The 19092-nt window shown below is 31.0% G+C and overlaps 3 protein-coding genes and 1 pseudogene across 3 annotated transcripts; 1 reads left to right on the forward strand and 3 right to left on the reverse strand.

Moving 5' to 3' along the window:
* Window positions 1-438: 438 nt before the first annotated feature.
* Window positions 439-1608, reverse strand: LOC150028142 (LEAF RUST 10 DISEASE-RESISTANCE LOCUS RECEPTOR-LIKE PROTEIN KINASE-like 2.5 pseudogene; annotated as a pseudogene).
* Window positions 1609-3623: 2015 nt separating this feature from the next.
* LOC150028143 (LEAF RUST 10 DISEASE-RESISTANCE LOCUS RECEPTOR-LIKE PROTEIN KINASE-like 2.5) lies at window positions 3624-6626 on the reverse strand. The gene is made up of 3 exons (XM_090301619.1): window positions 5846-6626; window positions 5287-5319; window positions 3624-4903 (listed from the first exon to the last, which is right to left on the reverse strand). The coding sequence occupies exons 1-3, from the start codon at window positions 6600-6602 to the stop codon at window positions 3813-3815; spliced, it is 1881 nt and encodes a 626-aa protein (XP_090157745.1). The 5' UTR covers window positions 6603-6626; the 3' UTR covers window positions 3624-3812.
* A 1585-nt stretch (window positions 6627-8211) lies between these two features.
* Window positions 8212-10934, forward strand: LOC137836508 (triacylglycerol lipase 2). The gene is made up of 9 exons (XM_090301625.1): window positions 8212-8681; window positions 8795-8849; window positions 8932-8970; window positions 9056-9134; window positions 9234-9329; window positions 9411-9753; window positions 9839-9976; window positions 10076-10115; window positions 10799-10934. The coding sequence occupies exons 6-8, from the start codon at window positions 9472-9474 to the stop codon at window positions 10109-10111; spliced, it is 456 nt and encodes a 151-aa protein (XP_090157751.1). The 5' UTR covers window positions 8212-8681; window positions 8795-8849; window positions 8932-8970; window positions 9056-9134; window positions 9234-9329; window positions 9411-9471; the 3' UTR covers window positions 10112-10115; window positions 10799-10934.
* A 1817-nt stretch (window positions 10935-12751) lies between these two features.
* Window positions 12752-17512, reverse strand: LOC137837997 (LEAF RUST 10 DISEASE-RESISTANCE LOCUS RECEPTOR-LIKE PROTEIN KINASE-like 2.5). The gene is made up of 3 exons (XM_068647194.2): window positions 16428-17512; window positions 14513-14548; window positions 12752-14150 (listed from the first exon to the last, which is right to left on the reverse strand). The coding sequence occupies exons 1-3, from the start codon at window positions 17194-17196 to the stop codon at window positions 13051-13053; spliced, it is 1905 nt and encodes a 634-aa protein (XP_068503295.2). The 5' UTR covers window positions 17197-17512; the 3' UTR covers window positions 12752-13050.
* Window positions 17513-19092: the final 1580 nt, after the last annotated feature.

The raw sequence follows: 19092 nt of genomic DNA on the forward strand, positions 1-19092 counted from the left end.
CTTAATAGAAAGGGAAAAAAAAACATTGATTTTTTATTACAAAAGAGAGAGAAAACATGACTAATCCTCTGTCATAATAATATGAATCAACTTGTTATCATGTCTATATATATATATATTTGGATAGAGAACTCCTCAAGATTCTCATCAGCATCTCCTCATACTCCTCCCCCACTATAATAGGATTAAACTCAAGAAAGAGAAATAGAATTCACACATTATGTTTTTACTTCTTCCTTCTCTTTAAGTCGTGAATCCATAAACCAACAAGCATCTACTAAAAGCTTATCATCATTTAAAGTGATATAAATATGTCACTTGACATTAGAGTTAGTCATTTTAATTGTTCATTACAAAATATTTATCTAACTCAGGTCAATTGTAGCTAGCTTTTACATTCTTTTATAACTATTACATGACATTGTAGATGACTGGAAATAACCAACAATTATGTAGAACGATTCATTTTACAGCATAAATTGGAAAATTTAAAAGATATGCAGTATACTTAATTTCAGGAAATAGAGTATTTTGGAACTGATCTAGTGGGAGAAGAAAGCAAAGGTTTGGGTGGGATTTGTAGAGAATCCACGGTGTCTTCCAACATATTTATCACGTTGCTCATTGTAGGTCTGTCATTAGGAAATGTTTGAGTGCACCATAAGCCCACTATGGCCAACCTCTTTGCAATCTTATTTTCTTCTGTTGTCATCACCATATTTGGTACCAAATCATTGTCCAACTCAAGCTTATTGTATGCCCAGTGCGGGAAGTATATCTCACTTGTACGACTAGCTTCGGCATTAATGTTCTTCCTTCCTCCCACCATCTCTAACAGCATCATTCCATAACTATAAACATCAGACTTATGTGAAGCTCTTCCAAGATTTCTACTCCACATTTCTGGAGCTACATACCCCATTGTTCCTCTAGCATCTGACAAGGAAACAATACTTTCATTCCTAGGACACAGTTTTGCCAATCCAAAATCCGATATCTTTGCATAAAAATTCTCATCCAAAAGAATGTTATGTGGTTTTATGTCAAAGTGAACAATTCGAGTATTGCATCCCATGTGTAAGTATTCTAACCCTTGAGCTATGTCCCTTGCAATTTGATATATAATATCCCAACTCAAAGGTGGAACTACTTCACAACTTTTTCTATAAATGAATTTGTCAAGTGAACCATTGGACATAAATTCATAGATGAGAGCTCTGTTGCGACCTTCCGAACAGAATCCAAGAAGCGAGACCACATTAACGTGAGAAGTTCTACTAATACTAGCAACCTCATTGATAAATTCTTCACCATTTTCTTTCGATGCACTCAACATCTTTACAGCAATAGGACTACCATTGAATAACTTACCTTTGTAGACAGTACCAAAACCACCTTGTCCCAGCTTCTCTTTGAAGTTCTTGGTCATTTCTTTTAAATGTGATAATTTATATCTTTTTAGAGCCAGAGAGCCGTGAATTTTAAGGAATGCTTCAATATTTTGATTACATTTTGAAGTGAGCCCAAAACTCGCTAGCCAGGTTGATGACTTGTATCTTGCATATAGAATTGAAATTAATATTAAGACTCCTGCAATTGCTGAACCTAGAACACCTGTTAGCAGATGAGAAATTAATGTTGACATTTCATTCTCTAATCTACTTTTATCTTCAAATATAAATAAAAGAAGAGTTACGAATAGTGAATTTAAATTTAAACAAACTTTAATTTTTCCAACTCTATGGAAATTTATTAGAGATCAGTAACAAATATTTTTTGAAAACTATTAAGCACTTTAAATTGATCAGACACTACAAGAAAAATCATGAAATAGAAATCAAAATAATTAGTTGTAATAGTAACTAAATTAGAGACCATTTTAGAAACTAAAAAATAAAATGGTTTCTATATTAGTTTCTATTATTGTTAAATAGTTTCTAAATTGGTATCTAATTAGCAACCATGATTTTAGAGATCAAATTTAGAAACTAAATAATTGGTAGTTAAAAGCTTGGTTGATAATTATATACCACTTTAGAAACTATTTAACAATAATAGAAACTAATTTAGAAACCAATTATTTTTTAGTTTTTAAAATGGTCTCTAATTTAGTTACTATTGTAACTAATTATTTTAGTCTCTAAAAATTAAAAATTAGTTTCTCGGTATGTTTGTCTTTAATGTAGAATTAGACATTTAGGAATCTGGAATTCCTTAATATTTACGAAAATTAGAAAACTGATACATGGAAATAGTTATACAACAATGTGTACTTTTGTATATCTTCCATGATTATGACATGCATAGAATCATGAAGAGATAAGATAGAAGCACAAAACAATAGTATAATATTTCATGAATATTCAAGGAAGTAGGATTATGGGAAAGTATAAAAGAAAATTTAGATTTATTACCTAAAATCAGCTTCATCCTGTTTTCGAATATGCCTGCAAAAGTAGATGAGCAAAGAGGAAATCAGCAAAATGATTTTGCAGTTGTTATTTAATGTTTCTGCCCTATAGAGCATCTCCTCATAATCCTTCTCTTCAAGAATTCATCAACCAATAATGTTATCATAGTTTAAATTCATATAAATCACTACAAGAAAAACATGAAATAGAAACCAATTTTAGAGACAAAAAATAATTAGTTGATATAGTAACTAAATTAAAAATTATTTTAGAAACTAAAAAAAAAAGTGGTTTCTAAATTAATTTCTATTATTGTTAAATGGTTTCTAGTATCAATTAGCTACCAAAGTTTTAATTACCAATTATTTAGTTTTTAAATTTGGTAGAAATCATTTAAAAATAATAGGAACTAATTTAAAAACCAAATTTTTTTTATCTCTAAAACGGTTTCTAATTTAGTCATTATAGCAACTGATTATTTTTTGTCTCTAAAAATTGATTTTTATTTTATAATTTTCTTGTAGTGGATACGTTACTTGATATAATATATTATAAAATCATTAAATAAAAGTTAAATTTATTAAAAGAGTGTACTAATTTTTTTAAAATAAAATCTAAAGAAAAAATATAATTAATTTTTATATTAATTAAATTAAATACTATTTTAAAGATAAAAAATTATTGATATCTAAATTATTTTTTATTTAAATTAATATTTAATTAGTTACCAATATTTTTATTAAAATAATATATAATATAATTAATATAATAATTAATTATTGTTTTATCTAAAATTAATTTTTATTTAATAATCTAAATAAAATGCGTCGCACAAATGCATAACAGTACCCCAAATGATCTCAAACTGTAAATATTTGCAAAGAAAAACCGCATTATTTATTAAAAAGAAAAATTGTTATACGTGACAAGTAAGAGCTAGATCTAATGCACTTAATAGAAAGGAAAAAAAACATTGAATTTTTTTGACAAAAGAGAGAGAAAACATGACTAATCCTCTCTCAAAATAATATGAATCAACTTGTTATCATGTCTATATATTTGAATAAAGAACTCCTAAATATCCATACGAGCAACTCCTCATAGCACTTCTCGACTATAATAGGATTCAAACTCAAGAAAGAGAAATAAAATTCACACATTATGTTTTTACTTCCTCTTTCTATTCAAGTCGTGAATTCATCGATCAACAACATCTACTAAGGGCTTATCATCATTTAAAGTCATATTTATCTAACTCGGGTCAATTGGTAGCTAACTTTTACATTCTCTTGTAACTATTACATGACATTGTAGATGACCGGAAATAACCAACAATTATGTAGAATGATTAATTTAACAGTATACACTAGGAAATTTTAAAAATATGTAGTAAACTTAATTTCAAGAAATAGAGTATTCTGGAACTGATCTAGTGGGAGAAGAAAGCAAAGGTTTGGGTGGGATTTGTAAAGAATCCATATTCCCTTCCAACATATTTATCACGTTGCTCATTGTAGGTCTATCATTAGGAAATGTTTGAGTGCACCATAAGCCCACTATGGCCAACCTCTTTGCAATCTCATTTTCTTCTGTTGTCATCACCATATTTGGTACCAAATCATTGTCCAACTCAAGCTTATTGTATGCCCAGTGCGGGAAGTATATCTCACTTGTACGACTAGCTTCAGCATTAATGTTCTTCCTTCCTCCCACCATCTCTAACAACATCATTCCATAACTATAAACATCAGACTTGTGCGAAACATTTCCAAGATTTCTACTCCACATTTCTGGAGCTACATATCCCATTGTTCCTCTAGCATCTGACATGGAAATAATACTTTCATTCTTGGGACACAGTTTTGCCAACCCAAAATCCGATATCTTTGCATAGAAATTCTCATCCAGAAGAATGTTGTGTGGTTTTATGTCAAAGTGAACAATTCGAGTGTTGCATCCTTTATGCAAGTATTCTAACCCTCGAGCTATATCCCTTGCAATTTGATATATAATATCCCAATTTAAGGGAGAAATCACTTCACATCTTTTTTTATAAATAAATTTATCAAGAGAACCATTGGACATAAATTCATAGATGAGAGCTCTTTTCGGACCTTCCAAACAAAATCCAAGAAGCGAGACCACATTGATATGAGAAGTTCTACTAATGCTAGAAACCTCGTTCATAAATTCTTCACCATTTTTTTTCGATGCACTCAACATCTTTACAGCAACGAGACTGCCATTGGATAGCTTACCTTCATACACAGTACCAAAACCACCTTGTCCCAGCTTCAATTTAAAGTTCATGGTCATTTGTTTTACCTGTGATAATGTATATCTTTTTAGAGCTAGAGAGTCGTGAATTTTAAGGAATGCTTCAATATTTTTGTTACTTCTTGGAGCCAGCCCTAGCCAGGTTGGTGACTTGTATCTTACACACAGAATTGAAATTATTATTAAAACTCCTGCAATTGCTGAACCTGCAACACCTGTTATCAGATGAAAAATGTTGACATTTCATTCTCTAATCTTCTTCTGTTCTCAAATATAAATAAAATAAGAGTTATGGATAGTGAATTTAAATTTAAACAAACTTTAATTTTTCCAACTTTATGAAAATTTATTACAGATCAGTAACAAATATTTTGTGGAAACTATTAAGCACTTTAAATTGATCAGAGAACTGATACATGGAAATAGTTATACAACAATGTGTATAGCATTACTTTTGTGTATATCTTTTCCAAGATTATGACATGCATAGAATCATGAAGAGATTAGAGAGAAGCACAAAATAATAGTATATATATTGCATGAATATTCAAGGAAGTAGGATTATGGGAAAGTATAAAAGAAAATTTAGATTTATTACCTAAAATCAGCTTCATCCTGTTTTCGAATATGCCTGCAAAAGTAGATGAGCAAAGAGGAAATTAACGGATTCCTAGAGTGTTACGTTGAAGAATTATTCCGAGTTGGTGATGTTGATTTAAAATAATTCAAGATAACATTTGTTAATGAATAAAAAAATACAATATATTTTATAATGACAAAAAATAAATGTAATTTTACAAACACAATAGTCAAAAGAAAATAAAACAAATAATCAAGAAGAGGTAATGAATTATTTGCGAGAAATTGAGAGTGATATATGTAATTTTGTTAAATGAGAAAAAGAAGGAAAATTAATTTTAAAGATGAGGAAACGTACTTCTTTGTCAATTTTTTTATCAAATCATTCAGATTATATAACTTTTAAAATATCTTTTATTCTTTTATATATTTTTACTGTACCAAATAATTAAATATTTAACTTCATTTCTTATCCATTTTTAATTTTTTCAATTTATTTGACTTAATTAATTTTTAAATATTTTATAAATTTAAATGTCTTCAATTGAATTCTTATTTAAAGAAGATTCAACACATACCATTAGTTTTGTTACTTTTGGCAGCAGAACAGTGTTGATCTGAGCAATAGTATTGGCATGAAACTACATCTTCATCATCACCACCGCTCCTGCAACTTCCGTTACTTTCGTTGCATCTTCTGCAATCTCGTGGAACGCCATAGTAGACCCCAAACCCATCATTCAAAGCTTGTTGCAGAACTCCAGCTCCATCATCACTATCATCATAATGATTCAGAAGAGCCGCAGTGGGCAGCCACAGACGCTCCTTGCAATCCTTAAGCAGTGGGTATTCCTTCACCAGATCATCCTCCCATCCCTCCTCAAAATAATACATAGCATCCCCGCACGTCAAGTTGCGTTTTGAAGGGAATTTCGGGATTTCAAGAGGACAACCCTCGAAGAACACGGTGACGTTGTGCACTGAACCGTAATACTCTAACACAGTCTTGTTCAAGTTGACGTAACTCGGGAAAAAATCAGGAGAACAAACATCGTTGACGGTGTCTGCTAGCACCACCGTCATGGTGTGAGTGGCGTTGTCGACATGCTTCACCGTGAAATTTTGATATTCATGACGAGCGTAGCAGCTGAGCATAGCAGCTGAGCCGTTACATTGAGACGGTGGACTCTCTTCCCAGAAAGGATCCAGGATGGCGGGCACGCTTTTGCTGCAGTTGTATGACTGTTGAGCACAAGGCAGTGGCGATGATTGAGAGTGTGGGAAAGCGATGAAGAGGAAGAAAGAGATGGTGAGTGTGGTGTGGATATGATTCATTCTCACACTTCTTCTCGTTTCCCTCTCTCACACAAATCAAAGCTATAATAGAAGATCTTCTCAGCACACTCCTTCCACGAAACTACCTTCTTCTTTCCTCATACTTTCTTCACTCCCAAACAAAATACATTTCAATTTTCCCCAAACACGACCCGGTCTACTAATCCAAAATCTGATCTCTTGGGACAAAGATTATCATCGAAGAGAAAATTTTATGTTGTTTTATATAAAAGTCAAAAATTAGAGTGTTACATCTTATATATGCAAGTATTCTAATCCTCTAGCTATATCCATTGTGATTTGCAATACATTGTCTCAACTTAAAAGGGTGTAATTGTTTCAGGTCCTTTTCTATGAATGAGCTTGTCGAGAGAACCATTGTGACCTTCCAAACAGAACCCCAAAAGAGTGACAACATTAATATGACAAGTTTTACTAATGCTTGCAGCCTCACTCATGAACTCTTCCCTATGTTTTTTTGGATGTATTAACTATCTTAATAGCCACATCAAATAGTTTTCCTTTGCACACGCACCAAAACCACCTTGTCCCACACTACAAGAAAATCATAAAATAGAAACCAATTTTTAGAAACCAAAATAATTAGTTGCAATAGTAACTAAATTAGAGACCATTTTAGAAACTAAAAAGAAATTTAGTTTCTAAATTAGTTTCTATTATTTTCTATTATTGTTAAATAGTTTCTAAATTGGTATCTAATTAGCAACCAAGGTTTTAGAGACTAAATTTAGAAACTAAATAATTGGTATCTAAAACCTTAGTTGCATAATTAGATACCAATTTAGAAACTATTTAACAATAATAGAAAATAATAGAAACTAATTTAGAAACCAATTTTTTTTTAGTTTCTAAAATGGTCTCTATTTTAGTTCCTATTGTAACTAATTATTTTGGTCTCTAAAAATTGGTTTCTATTTGATGATTTTCTTGTAGTGCCAACTCTTAAGTTGTTGGTCATTTTCTTCAAATTTGACAATCTATATCCTTTTAGGATCAGAGCACCATAATATTGCAGGAACACTTCAATATTTTTGCTACTCTTTGTAGTCAACCTTAAACCTCCTTGCAAGTGGAAGATAATTGCAACACATATCCACAATTCTACTATTGTCGCACTTACACTCTACAAGATAATGTTTTGATACTAATCAATTTAGAAAAAAAAATAATAGTTTCTATAATAACTAATTTAGATACTATTTTATAAACTAAAAATTATTAGTTACTAAAAAGATATCTATTATTAATAAATTTTTTAATATAATTAGATACTATAATTTTGATAGTTAATAATAATAAAAAAAATAAAAATTTAGAGACATTTTTTCAGTCTCTAAGATGTAATTAGAAACCAATTTTTTAAGTCATTTTAGAAACTAATTTTTAGTTTATAAAAATAATAAAATTAAAAACTAATTTTTTAGTTTCTAATCATTATTTAATTAGTTACTTAAATTTTTAGTCACTATTATTTTTTAATTTAGATACCAATTTTAAATTTAGATACTAATTTGAAAGTAATTACTTGTATTTATTTCTTTGTCTGTCATTTTTTCCTTACTTTGTTTTTTCTTTCTTAAACCCTAAATTTCCTTTCCCTCCTTCTCTTCTCAGAATCCCTAATTCTAACTCTCCCACCGCATTGCACCATCGTACCGCTCCACCGCACTGCACCATCGTACCGCACCTCATCTTCCTCTCTATCTACCGCTACCACTCTGGTGGCCCCATCACAGTTCCCGCAGACTCTGGCTGGGCTCCGGGCGCGGTTGGAGGAGGAATCACTGTCGCTGTTGGACTTCATCTCGCTGAGATCGAAGATCACGTATTCGATAGAGGTCGAGACGAAGAAGAAGCTGCTTTCGAAGTCAAAATGGATGAAGGAGGTCGTTCCCGACAGTGAGAAGTATGTGCAGATCAAGAAGAAGCTCCGCGAATTGAAGTTTCACACTGTTTGCGAGGAGGCTCGATGCCCTAAATTGCAGGAGTGCTAGTCCGGCGGTGAGACCGACACTACTACAAGAACTATCATGATTCTCGGTGACACTTGTACTCAAGGTTGTACGTTATAATCCAATTATTTCACCTTCTTTTCTCTGTTTAATTATATGTTTATTTGGTGATTGGAATATTATAATTATTATGTAAAAATAATTTTTATATTTTCGTAGAACTTGATTGGAGTCAAAGGTCAATAAGATTTATGAGGCTGCTGAGAAGATTATGGTAAGATATCATAGCATATGAAATTTAAGTTTTCCAATATACTATTTTAGCTTTTCATAATTTGATCATTCCTGCTATGCAGAGTTTTGGATATATTATTGGAAGTGACTTGCATTTTAAAGTAAGTTGTTTACTGTTTTTGGAATTGATTCCATTTCTTAGTATATTATAATTATAATTACATAGAATCGATGGCCTCTTCTTAGAATAAGGTGACAGGGAGATCCACATTGTGAAGTGAAGTTTATGCTGACGACACAAGGCTATACTTGCGAAGAACACTTGGTAACTACTGTGTTTACATTTGTTTCTGTTTCTGGTCAAAATTCAACAAAATTTAGAGCCGCTGGTAGCTACTAACTTGCTTATTATGTAATGTTTTAGGTGACAACATAAGATGATTATATTCTTAACTTGCCAAGAATTAGAGTGGGAGAATTAAGGGGGCCACCTGCTCTTTTACAACATGGGCTTTACATGGTTACTAAAACTTTCATAAGCAACTATATGTCATCGATTTTGTTGTTGATGTTGACAATTAATGTGATGTTGTGGTTGCAGGATAACATAACATGGTTATTACTACCTTCAAAGCAGTCTCTTGCGTTTCTTTTGGCGGATAATGGGTTTGATGTTTGGGTTGTTAACACATGTGGAACCAAATATAGCAGACAACATACAACTTTACCACCTAATAGCTCAATTAGTTTTGTCTACTAAAATGTTAATGCATTTCTATGGTCAACAATTTTGTTTGGTTTTATTGATTATATCAGATTTATTCTTTAAGATTATTGATTGGAACTGGTCATGGGATGAACTAGTTGCATATGATCTTCCAGTCATATTCAAGTATGTGCATGATCTAGCTGGACAAAAACTACACTATGTTGGTCACGCACAGGTGAATTTTACATTCTACGTTTCCCATTCTTGTTTTTGACTTCTTCAATGTGATGCTCACTGCAGAGTGCTGGATTCCTTTGTAGGGAACTTTGATTGCATTGGCTGATTTTTCCCAAGACCAATTATTTAACATATTGAGATCAACTGTCTTGCTTAGCCCCATTGCTTATCAGATGACTTCATCCCTAGCTAAAAATGCAGCTGAAAACATCATTTTTGAGGTATTAGTTATAAAAATGCTTTGATTGTTTACCAAAAGAAAAAATTCCTTTTAAAATTAAAAAAATTAACATTGAAATTCTGTGTTTTCCTTTTTACAGTCGCCATACAATTTTGGATCTTTGAATTTAATATGAGAGGGTAAGTAAATCATTATCTATATCATTGTCATTCGTTTCTTTGCTCTGTGGCTAGGAATAAGAAGGCTGCAATGTTCCTTCCTCATAGTGTAGCCTCTTTCTTGTCCCATTACCTGATGTTTATCGAATGGAATAAACAAATAAAAAGAATAAAGTGTAGCCTCTTTCTTTGTTTTTTATCTTTTTTATTCCTTGAATGTACTACTTACAGTTAAAATTTCTTAAAAAGTTTGAAATCATGAATGAATAGCATTAAACAAGATTGAATAGCATTAAACAAGATGTGTGACTCAAAATTGTGATTTACAACATTTTTCTACCAGTAACGAAAATTGTGTTCAAAGAATTGTTTTAGAAAATGTGTTCCTAACCTTTCACGTAGAAATAATATTATCTTGAAATGGGAGATACTTTATTATCTTCAATTCAACTCTAGTATTGCTTTTAGGCTTCTGGTAAGTGAGAATTAAATTTTAATCTTTAGTTTGTCTTCCACTTGATTTGGTTTTGAAATGTTAACACTAATGGTTTAATGCTATTGTGTATTGGAATATGTTGAAGATCCTTGTTTTTAGTTTTATTCTCAAGTATACTCTTTAACACTATTATGTGGGTTACTTTTTATATGAACAATCTTTAAAATTTCAATCGTGCTAATAAATTTTATTTTATATTTTTTGACAGGTAGATGGTTATTATTATAGGTAGCATCAAAAGCTCCCTGGAGTGGCTCTTCTTGGAAATAAGTTTAAAAAAAATGATAGATAAAACTTTTTACTTAATTGTTGACTTTGTAGGGTTTGATAGACCAATAATTGTTGTTTTCTTTTACTTATTGTCTTTTCTAAAATTATATAAAAGAAGAAAAGTATAAAGTTTATCTATTGTTGTTTATTTCTTTTTTCTCTACCTGATAGTAATTTGTGATATTATTTTGTCCATGATATCTCGTGACACATCTAAGCTATTTTGATTTCCATTTAAACAATAATAGTCACACTAGAAATAATGCATAAGTCATGTAGAGAAAATGGTCTATTAATTGAAGAATATTAAATCTTTTCAATAACTCACTTATTATTATATTTTTCTATTTCTAAGAAGCATAAGTAATAGTTGGTGGCACTAAGCATAAGCTATAAATAAATATAAAATATAAAAGATTTAAGTTGACGAATTTTATAAAATTATTTTAAAATTAATGAATTTAAATATATAAATAAATATAAAATATTAAAGAGTAAGTAGGTAAATAAAATAATATTTTATAATAAAATTAAATTATTTAGAGATCAATATAGTGACCATTTTTTTGGTATTTATATATTTGGTTACTAAATGAGTTTCTATATATTTTGGTCACTAAATTAGTTTCAATGAAATTGGTTGTTAATTTGGTTTCTATATAATTGGTCACTAAATTAGTTTTTATATATTTGGTCACTAAATTGGTTTTTATTTAATGGTAACTAAATTGGTTTCTAAATTAGAATCTAAATTGGTATCTAAAATTAGCGACCATGATTTTAGTCACTTAAGACTATTAGTTTCTAATTAAGTTAGTGACTAATTTTATCATTTTAGAAACAAAAATTTAGTTTCTAAAAGCACTTCTTGTAGTGTTAGTTAGGAGATGCATAGGAACATTAACAAACATGTTATATGCTATATATGATATATGTTTTGGTTGGTCAATGTTAGTGTGATATAATCCTCTTTTCTAAAAAAACATGACAGAATCCTTTTGTGTTTGTACATAGTATCACATAGCAGCAAAATTAGAAGATTGGAAAAATAGTTAAAATACAAATACTGATATCCTAAGTAACTAAGTAAAAATGAGAATATGAATTTGTTTGTTGTTAAAATTTAATGAGGTTTTTCCTACAATGGAGCCAAAAAAATATATGTGGCATCCGGAGTGACATTATTGAAGACCAAATGATTTCTATGTTTCAATAATGTTAAATCCATACCCCTTTAATAATTGGATTATTATGGACAACATTTGCAATTCCCATGAAAAATTATCCTCAAACTTATCTTTCCACCTCTAGAGAGACCAAAGTTCCTTCAAATTTTTTCACCAAAGAGAATTTGAACTACTGTTTCTTTGACTCAGATCCCTCCAACCTCCATATTTAGAATCCAACACTTATATCCACAAACTCTGCTTTTAATAACCTAATTGTCATATTCACTTTCCAAACAAAACCCTATCATGTGCCAACACCTACACTCCAAAAAAAAACATATGTTACATAAGGCCCTAACATTCCTTATTCCTTAAAGGAATCCACATGAAAGTCCTTCATAGGAATCTTCATGCGGTTTTCTTCTATGTTTTTCTCTGTCAGAAGATGTTTGTAACTAGATCCTGGGATCATCATCGTTTGTTTCAATATTATTCACAAGATGTTCTTCTTTACTATATAGAGAACTCCTTAAGATCCACTCAAGCATCTCCTCATAGCCCTCCCCCACTATAACAGGTTCAAACTTAAGAAAGAGATATAATTCACTCTTCATGTTTATAATAAAATAAGAATATTTTAAATTAAACAATAAAATAAAAATGAATAAAACATTAATTTATTAAAGTGTGAAATATATGTTTTTAGTGTTTATGTCAACACCCTTTTACTTCCTCATTCTCTTCAAGTCGTGAATCCATCACCAACAAGCATCTATCAAGCAACAAGCATCTACTCAGCGCTTATCATCGTTTAAAGTAATAAATATGTCATTCGACATTAGAGTTAGTATTTTTGATTGTTCATTACAAAATATTTTTCTAACTCAGGTCAATTGGTAGCTAGCTTTTACACTCTCTTGTAACTATCACATGAGATTGTAGATGACTGAAAACAACCAATAATTATGTAGAACAGTTCATTTTACAGTATAAACTGGAAAATACACAAGTGAACTTAATTTCAGGAAATAGAATATTCTAGAACTGATCTAGTGGGAGAAGAAAGCAAAGGTTTGGGTGGGAATTGTAGGGAATCCACGGTGTCTTCCAACATATCTATCACGTTGCTCATTGTAGGTCTATCATTAGGAAATGTTTGAGTGCACCATAAACCCACTATGGCCAACCTCTTTGCAATCTCATTTTCCTTTGTTGTCATCACCATATCTGGTCTCAAATCATTGTCCAACTCAAGCCTATTGTATGCCCAGTGTGGAAAGTATATCTCACTTGTATGACTAGCTTCACCATTAATGTTCTTCCTTCCTCCCACCATCTCTAACAACATCATTCCATAACTATAAACATCAGACTTATGTGAAGCTCTTCCAAGATTTCTACTCCACATTTCTGGAGCTACATACCCCATTGTTCCTCTAGCATCTGACAAGGAAACAATACTTTCATTTCTAGGACACAGTTTTGCCAATCCAAAATCCGATATCTTTGCATAGAAATTCTCATCCAAAAGAATGTTATGTGGTTTTATGTCAAAGTGAACAATTCGAGTATTGCATCCCTTGTGCAAGTATTCTAACCCTCGAGCTATGTCCTTGGCAATTTGATATATAATATCCCAACTCAAAGGTGGAACGACTTCACAACTTTTTCTATAAATGAATTTGTCAAGTGAACCATTGGGCATAAATTCATAGATGAGAGCCCTCTTGCGACCTTCCAAACAGAATCCAAGAAGCGAGACCACATTAACATGAGAAGTTCTACTAATGCTAGCAACCTCATTGATAAATTCTTCACCATTTTCTTTCGATGCACTCAACATCTTTACAGCAATAGGACTGCCATTGAATAACTTACCTTTGTAGACAGTACCAAAACCACCTTGTCCCAGCTTGTCTTTGAAGTTCTTGGTCATTTGTTTTAAATGTGATAATTTATATCTTTTTAGAGCCAGAGAGCCGTCAATTTTAAGGAATGCTTCAATATTTTGATTACATTTTGAAGTCAGCCCAAAACTCGCTAGCCAGGTTGATGACTTGTATCTTGCACATAGAATTGAAATTAGTATTAAGACTCCTGCAATTGCTGAACCTAGAACACCTGTTAGCAGATGAGAAATTAATGTTGACATTTCATTCTCTAATCTACTTTTATCTTCAAATATAAATAAAAGAAGAGTTACCAATAGTGAATTTAAATTTAAACAAACTTTAATTTTTCCAACTCTATGAAAATTTATTAGAGATCAGTATGAAATATTTTGTGGAAACTATGAAGCACTTTAAATTGATCAGAGAACTGATACATGGAAATAGTTATACAACAATGTGTACTTTTGTGTATATCTTCCATAGAATCATGAAGAGATAAGATAGAAGCACAAAACAATAGTATATATATTTCATGAATATTCAAGGAAGTAGGATTATGGGAAAGTATAAAAGAAAATTTATATTTATTACCTAAAATAATGAGCTTCTTCCTGTTTTCCAATATGCCTGCAAAAGTAGATGAGCAAAGAGGAAATCAAAGGATTCCTAGAGTGTTACGTTGAAGAATTATTTCGAGTGGATGACTGATGTGGACTTAAAATAATTCAAGATAAATTTGTAATGGATAAAAAACACAATATATTTTATAATAACGTATTTAAATATATTTCGCTAAAGTTTAAAATCAATTTTAATACAAAAAAGACAAACACAATTGTCAAACGAAAATAACACAAATAATCAAGAAGATATGATGAATGAATTATTTGCGAGAAATTGAGAGTGATATATGTAATTTTGTTAAATGAGAAAAGAAGGAATATTAATTTTAAAGACGATGAGACGTACTTCTTTGTCAAATCATTCAAATTTATAACTTTTAAAATATTTTTTATTCTTTTATATATTTTTACTGTACCAAATAATTAAATATTTAACTTTATTTCTTATCTATTTTTAATTTTTTCTATTTATTTGACTTAAATTAAATTTTTAAATATTTTATAAATTTATATGTTTTTAATTGAATTCTTATTTAATAATGGTTTTATTAAGTTTTTAATTATTTTTTAAAACACCTTGTTGTGATTAGTAATTAGTAATTGCTAATTTGCTTATTGAGTGGGTCAAGTGAGAACATAAAGAAGCAAGTACCTAATAATTGTAGGGACCAAGAGAGAGAGACACAGCAAGACGAGCAAAAATGTGAAGTCAACCAAAGTCTGGTCAACAAAGGAAAGTAACTGAAACCTTCCAGTTATTTTTTGAGTAAATATGTGTAAGCTAGCAATATATATAATAATTAATGTTTAAATTTTATTTTTTAATTAAAATATCCTAAAATTTAATTTGTATCCTCATTTATCTTAAAATTTATCCCATATATAAATAGATATTCTGAATTTTAATTTTTTTATAATTAATGTTTAAATTCTTATTTTTCTTAATAAATACCTAAAATTTTAATTTTGCTATAATTAGTATTTAAAAGTAAGTAATTTTTTGTAAATAATATTCTGACAACTTTGAGTGAATTACTAATAATAATAATCGTGGTAGTAATAATAATAATAATAATAGTATCTTAATAAAAAATATTTATTATAAAGAAGTATATTTATAAAAAATATATATATACTTTAAGAAACGACTACAGTAAATCTAAATTTTGAGGTGTGTATTTATAAAAAAAGATAAAAAAAATAAGAATTAACTTGAGCAAAATCAAAACTAAAGATATTTATTTATAGATTGAATAAAATTGAAAATCAATTACGACAATTAAATTTTGATGCCAGAATTTATAGAAAATGGTAAAAGAAAAAAAAATATTTGACACGTAAAAACATTAATTTGACAATCCATTATAAAAATATACATTAGTATTTAAATTAAGTTGTTTGATAGGTGTAGTAAGTTTATTTTAGTGTCATGTAATTCATAGAAAATAATTTTGTATGCAAAATACTCTTTCTTATGATTTTTAATTAAAGAAACCTCTTTTAAATTGTTTTCATAATGTCCCAGGAGACTGATAAACAAGAATCGAAGTGAAATTGATGTGATTGGAGTGTGTTGTGGTTTTTGGGTGTATGAAGCGAAGGTAGAACAATAGGAAAACCCAAGCTTTATGGGACTTGGTGTGGAAAGAAACTGTGGGAGGAAGGATATAAGTCATTGTAAAAGAAAGCAAAGGAGTTTTTTTAAGAAAATGAAAAATGAAGTGTGGATTGGTAAGTGGTTAGTGGACATGGTGTAATTGCAGGTGTTCCAAGACTGCACTCAATTTGCTGTGGTTATTGTTGCATCAAAGTGGGAAGTGAGTTGCTAAAAAGATGAATTTGTATGTAAGATATGAGAGGAATAGAGAAGATAGAAGACATACTTTTACTGGGAGGAGAACAGTGTTGATCTGGGCAATAGTATTCGCATGGAACTACATATTCATCATAACCATCGATCCCGCAGTTACTTTCGGTGCATCTTGTGCAATGTTGAGGAACATCATAGTAGACCCCAAACCCATCATTCAAGGCTTGTTCCAGAACTGCAGCTCCATCATCACTATCATCATAATGAACCAGAGGAGCGGCACTGGGCAGCCACAAACGCCCATTGCATTCCTTAAGCAGTGGGTATTCCTTGAGCAGATCAACCTCCTTGTATGCCTCCTCAAAATAATACACACCACCCCCGCACTTAAACTTGCGTTTTGAAGGGAATTTCGGGATGTCAGAAGGACAACCATCCAAGAATACGGTCACGTTGTGCACTGAAGTGTAATACTCTAACAGACTCTTGGACATGTTCTCGTAACTCCTCAAAATACCAGGAAAACAAACATCGTTGACAGTGTCTATTGGCCCCAGTGTCATGGTGTGAGTGGTGTAGTTCACCTTCTTCACCGTCAAATTTTGATCATAACCAGCATAGCAGATGAGCTGGGAAGATGGGTGGGCGCCGTTACATTGACGCGTTGGACTCTGTTCCCAGAAAGGATCGAAGATGGCGAGCACGTTTATGTTGCACATGTATGACTGTTGAGCACAAGGCGGTGGCGGTGGTTGAGAGTGGGAGTGTGGGAAAGCGATGAAGAGGAAGAAAGAGAGGGTGACTGTGCTGTGGATCTCATTCATCATCGTAGTTCTTCTCATTTCCCTCTCTCAGAGAAATGAAAGGTATAGAAGAAGCAGTTCTTCACACCGTCATACATACCAATTATCCAAACACTCCTCCCACGAAACTACCTTCTTCTTTCTTCTTACTTTCTTCTTACTTTCTTCACTCCCAAACAAAATACATTTCACTATTCCCCAAACACGACCCGGTCTCTCCCTCTCTCCCTCATTCAAAGAATTCGGTCAACGCTTATTCGAATAATTTCTACTCAATTTTTTTATTACATTTCTCTATAAATTTCTATACTATCATCTCATCTTAATATTTTCTGTTCCAAAGAGTATGAATTACACATCATCAACGCGTAATTTTTGTTTGTTACTTTAGTTCTAACCTAAGTTAGGAAATTAGGTTTTTCTTCGTAAATTCATTTGTAGTAAATTCGTTTGTTCTAGGTCTCTGCTCTGTTTTCAAGTTTTCCAATTTTCTCAGAATTTGTGACGTTTTACTAAAGCTGTGATCCACACCCTCTATCAAGACGATTCTAATTTTGTTTATTCGTATAAATATAAATGCATGAGATATAAGCAATGTGATGCATGTGAAAGGGCATGGTCCTTCTTTATGATGGAAACTTTACATTAAGAGGTCATTGATCATCAACCAATCTCTCAAATCTCAACCTTTATACACGCAATGAAGAAACATTTACCAAGAAGAAACATTTGCACGCCTATTGAAGAGCAGTTGTAGGAAAATCAGAATCAGAACACACCATTTCATCAAATTCAGAGCATCATGCTTCTTCACTTTTCAGAGTCAACCTCAAGGCTCAAACCCATAATTTTCATAAGAAGAATCCACCTCTGGGATTAAGAGAAACAACCCATGTGGTGTTGGCAACTAAGATTTTGCAGTTGTTATTTAATGTTTCTGCTTTTTTTTTTTTTCTATTTTGCTTATAAGATGTAGGTATATAAACACATCAGCGTTCATCATAAAGGGAAGAATTACATGTTGCAAAAATTTGTGTTAGTTGTTAGTGAAGTAGCTGCATGAGCTGTTGCAGATGATTTACAATGCCCCACTTCTCTGTTGATGCTGCCCCCACAATGGATCATCCAAATTTATATGGGACAAAGCAATGGAATCACTTATTTGGAATCACCTATTTAGGGTTTAGGGTTTATATTTCTGTGGAGCTAAAGAAAAAAATGCAAACACATTTTGTAAATCTATTGTATGTTTTAATTTTTTGTTATAAATTAGATGCAGAAATTTTTTTACTTCAACACCCCACTTTCAACATTCTTCCATTCTCTAATAATTTTTAACACACTATAATTGATGGCCCTCAAAAAAGACTTCTTAAAGGAAAATGTTTTGAATTGAAGACTCCTTCTCTCGAATAAATCTTCAAGATCAGTAAACTTAATGGTTTTAGGGAACCCACTAGACCTGTATCAGTGCACAAAGAGGACATGAGAAGAAAAAATAATAAATATTTACTATAATATTATAAAAGATGGATAATGATATAGAATGATCAATATTTTTTTTATCCAAAAAAAACCAAAAAAATCAATTCAATATAAACAATCACTTGCATGACAATACAACATACCTCTAATAACACATAATATTTTTGCACTAAATATCTAACAATAATGTAAATTTATTTTGCAAATTGTTTACTATATCTAAATTAATGATTATTTTTTTAATAATACAACACGCCATATCATACTAAACAACCTCATTTAGAACCTAGAACCTATTTAGAACCTCTTTATTGTAGATTTTTTCAAATTTTGAACAACATTATTAATGTGAGTGTTGATTTACAATGTCCCACTTACAAATACACTGGACATCCAAATTTAATGCAATGCAGTTAGTTGTTTGGGGTCAAGGCAATCAATGACCTATGT

Source organism: Phaseolus vulgaris, chromosome 4 (assembly GCF_051622355.1).
Source record: "Phaseolus vulgaris cultivar YP4 chromosome 4, ASM5162235v1, whole genome shotgun sequence".
Taxonomy (NCBI): Eukaryota; Viridiplantae; Streptophyta; class Magnoliopsida; order Fabales; family Fabaceae; genus Phaseolus; species Phaseolus vulgaris.

Bases quoted from the DNA above. Each gene is read 5' to 3' on its own strand.
- LOC150028143 (XM_090301619.1), bottom strand. From the start codon at position 6,602: ATGAATCATATCCACACCACACTCACCATCTCTTTCTTCCTCTTCATC. The intron at 5,320-5,845 runs GTATGTGTTGAA...CTACTTTTGCAG, and splicing joins CAAAAGTAACAAAACTAATG to GCATATTCGAAAACAGGATG. The intron at 4,904-5,286 runs GTAATAAATCTA...ATCTGATAACAG, and splicing joins CAGGATGAAGCTGATTTTAG to GTGTTGCAGGTTCAGCAATT.
- LOC137836508 (XM_090301625.1), top strand. From the start codon at position 9,472: ATGGGTTTGATGTTTGGGTTGTTAACACATGTGGAACCAAATATAGCA. The intron at 9,754-9,838 runs GTGAATTTTACA...ATTCCTTTGTAG, and splicing joins ACTATGTTGGTCACGCACAG to GGAACTTTGATTGCATTGGC. The intron at 9,977-10,075 runs GTATTAGTTATA...TCCTTTTTACAG, and splicing joins CTGAAAACATCATTTTTGAG to TCGCCATACAATTTTGGATC.
- LOC137837997 (XM_068647194.2), bottom strand. From the start codon at position 17,196: ATGAGAAGAACTACGATGATGAATGAGATCCACAGCACAGTCACCCTC. The intron at 14,549-16,427 runs GTATGTCTTCTA...CTACTTTTGCAG, and splicing joins CTGTTCTCCTCCCAGTAAAA to GCATATTGGAAAACAGGAAG. The intron at 14,151-14,512 runs GTAATAAATATA...ATCTGCTAACAG, and splicing joins GAAGAAGCTCATTATTTTAG to GTGTTCTAGGTTCAGCAATT.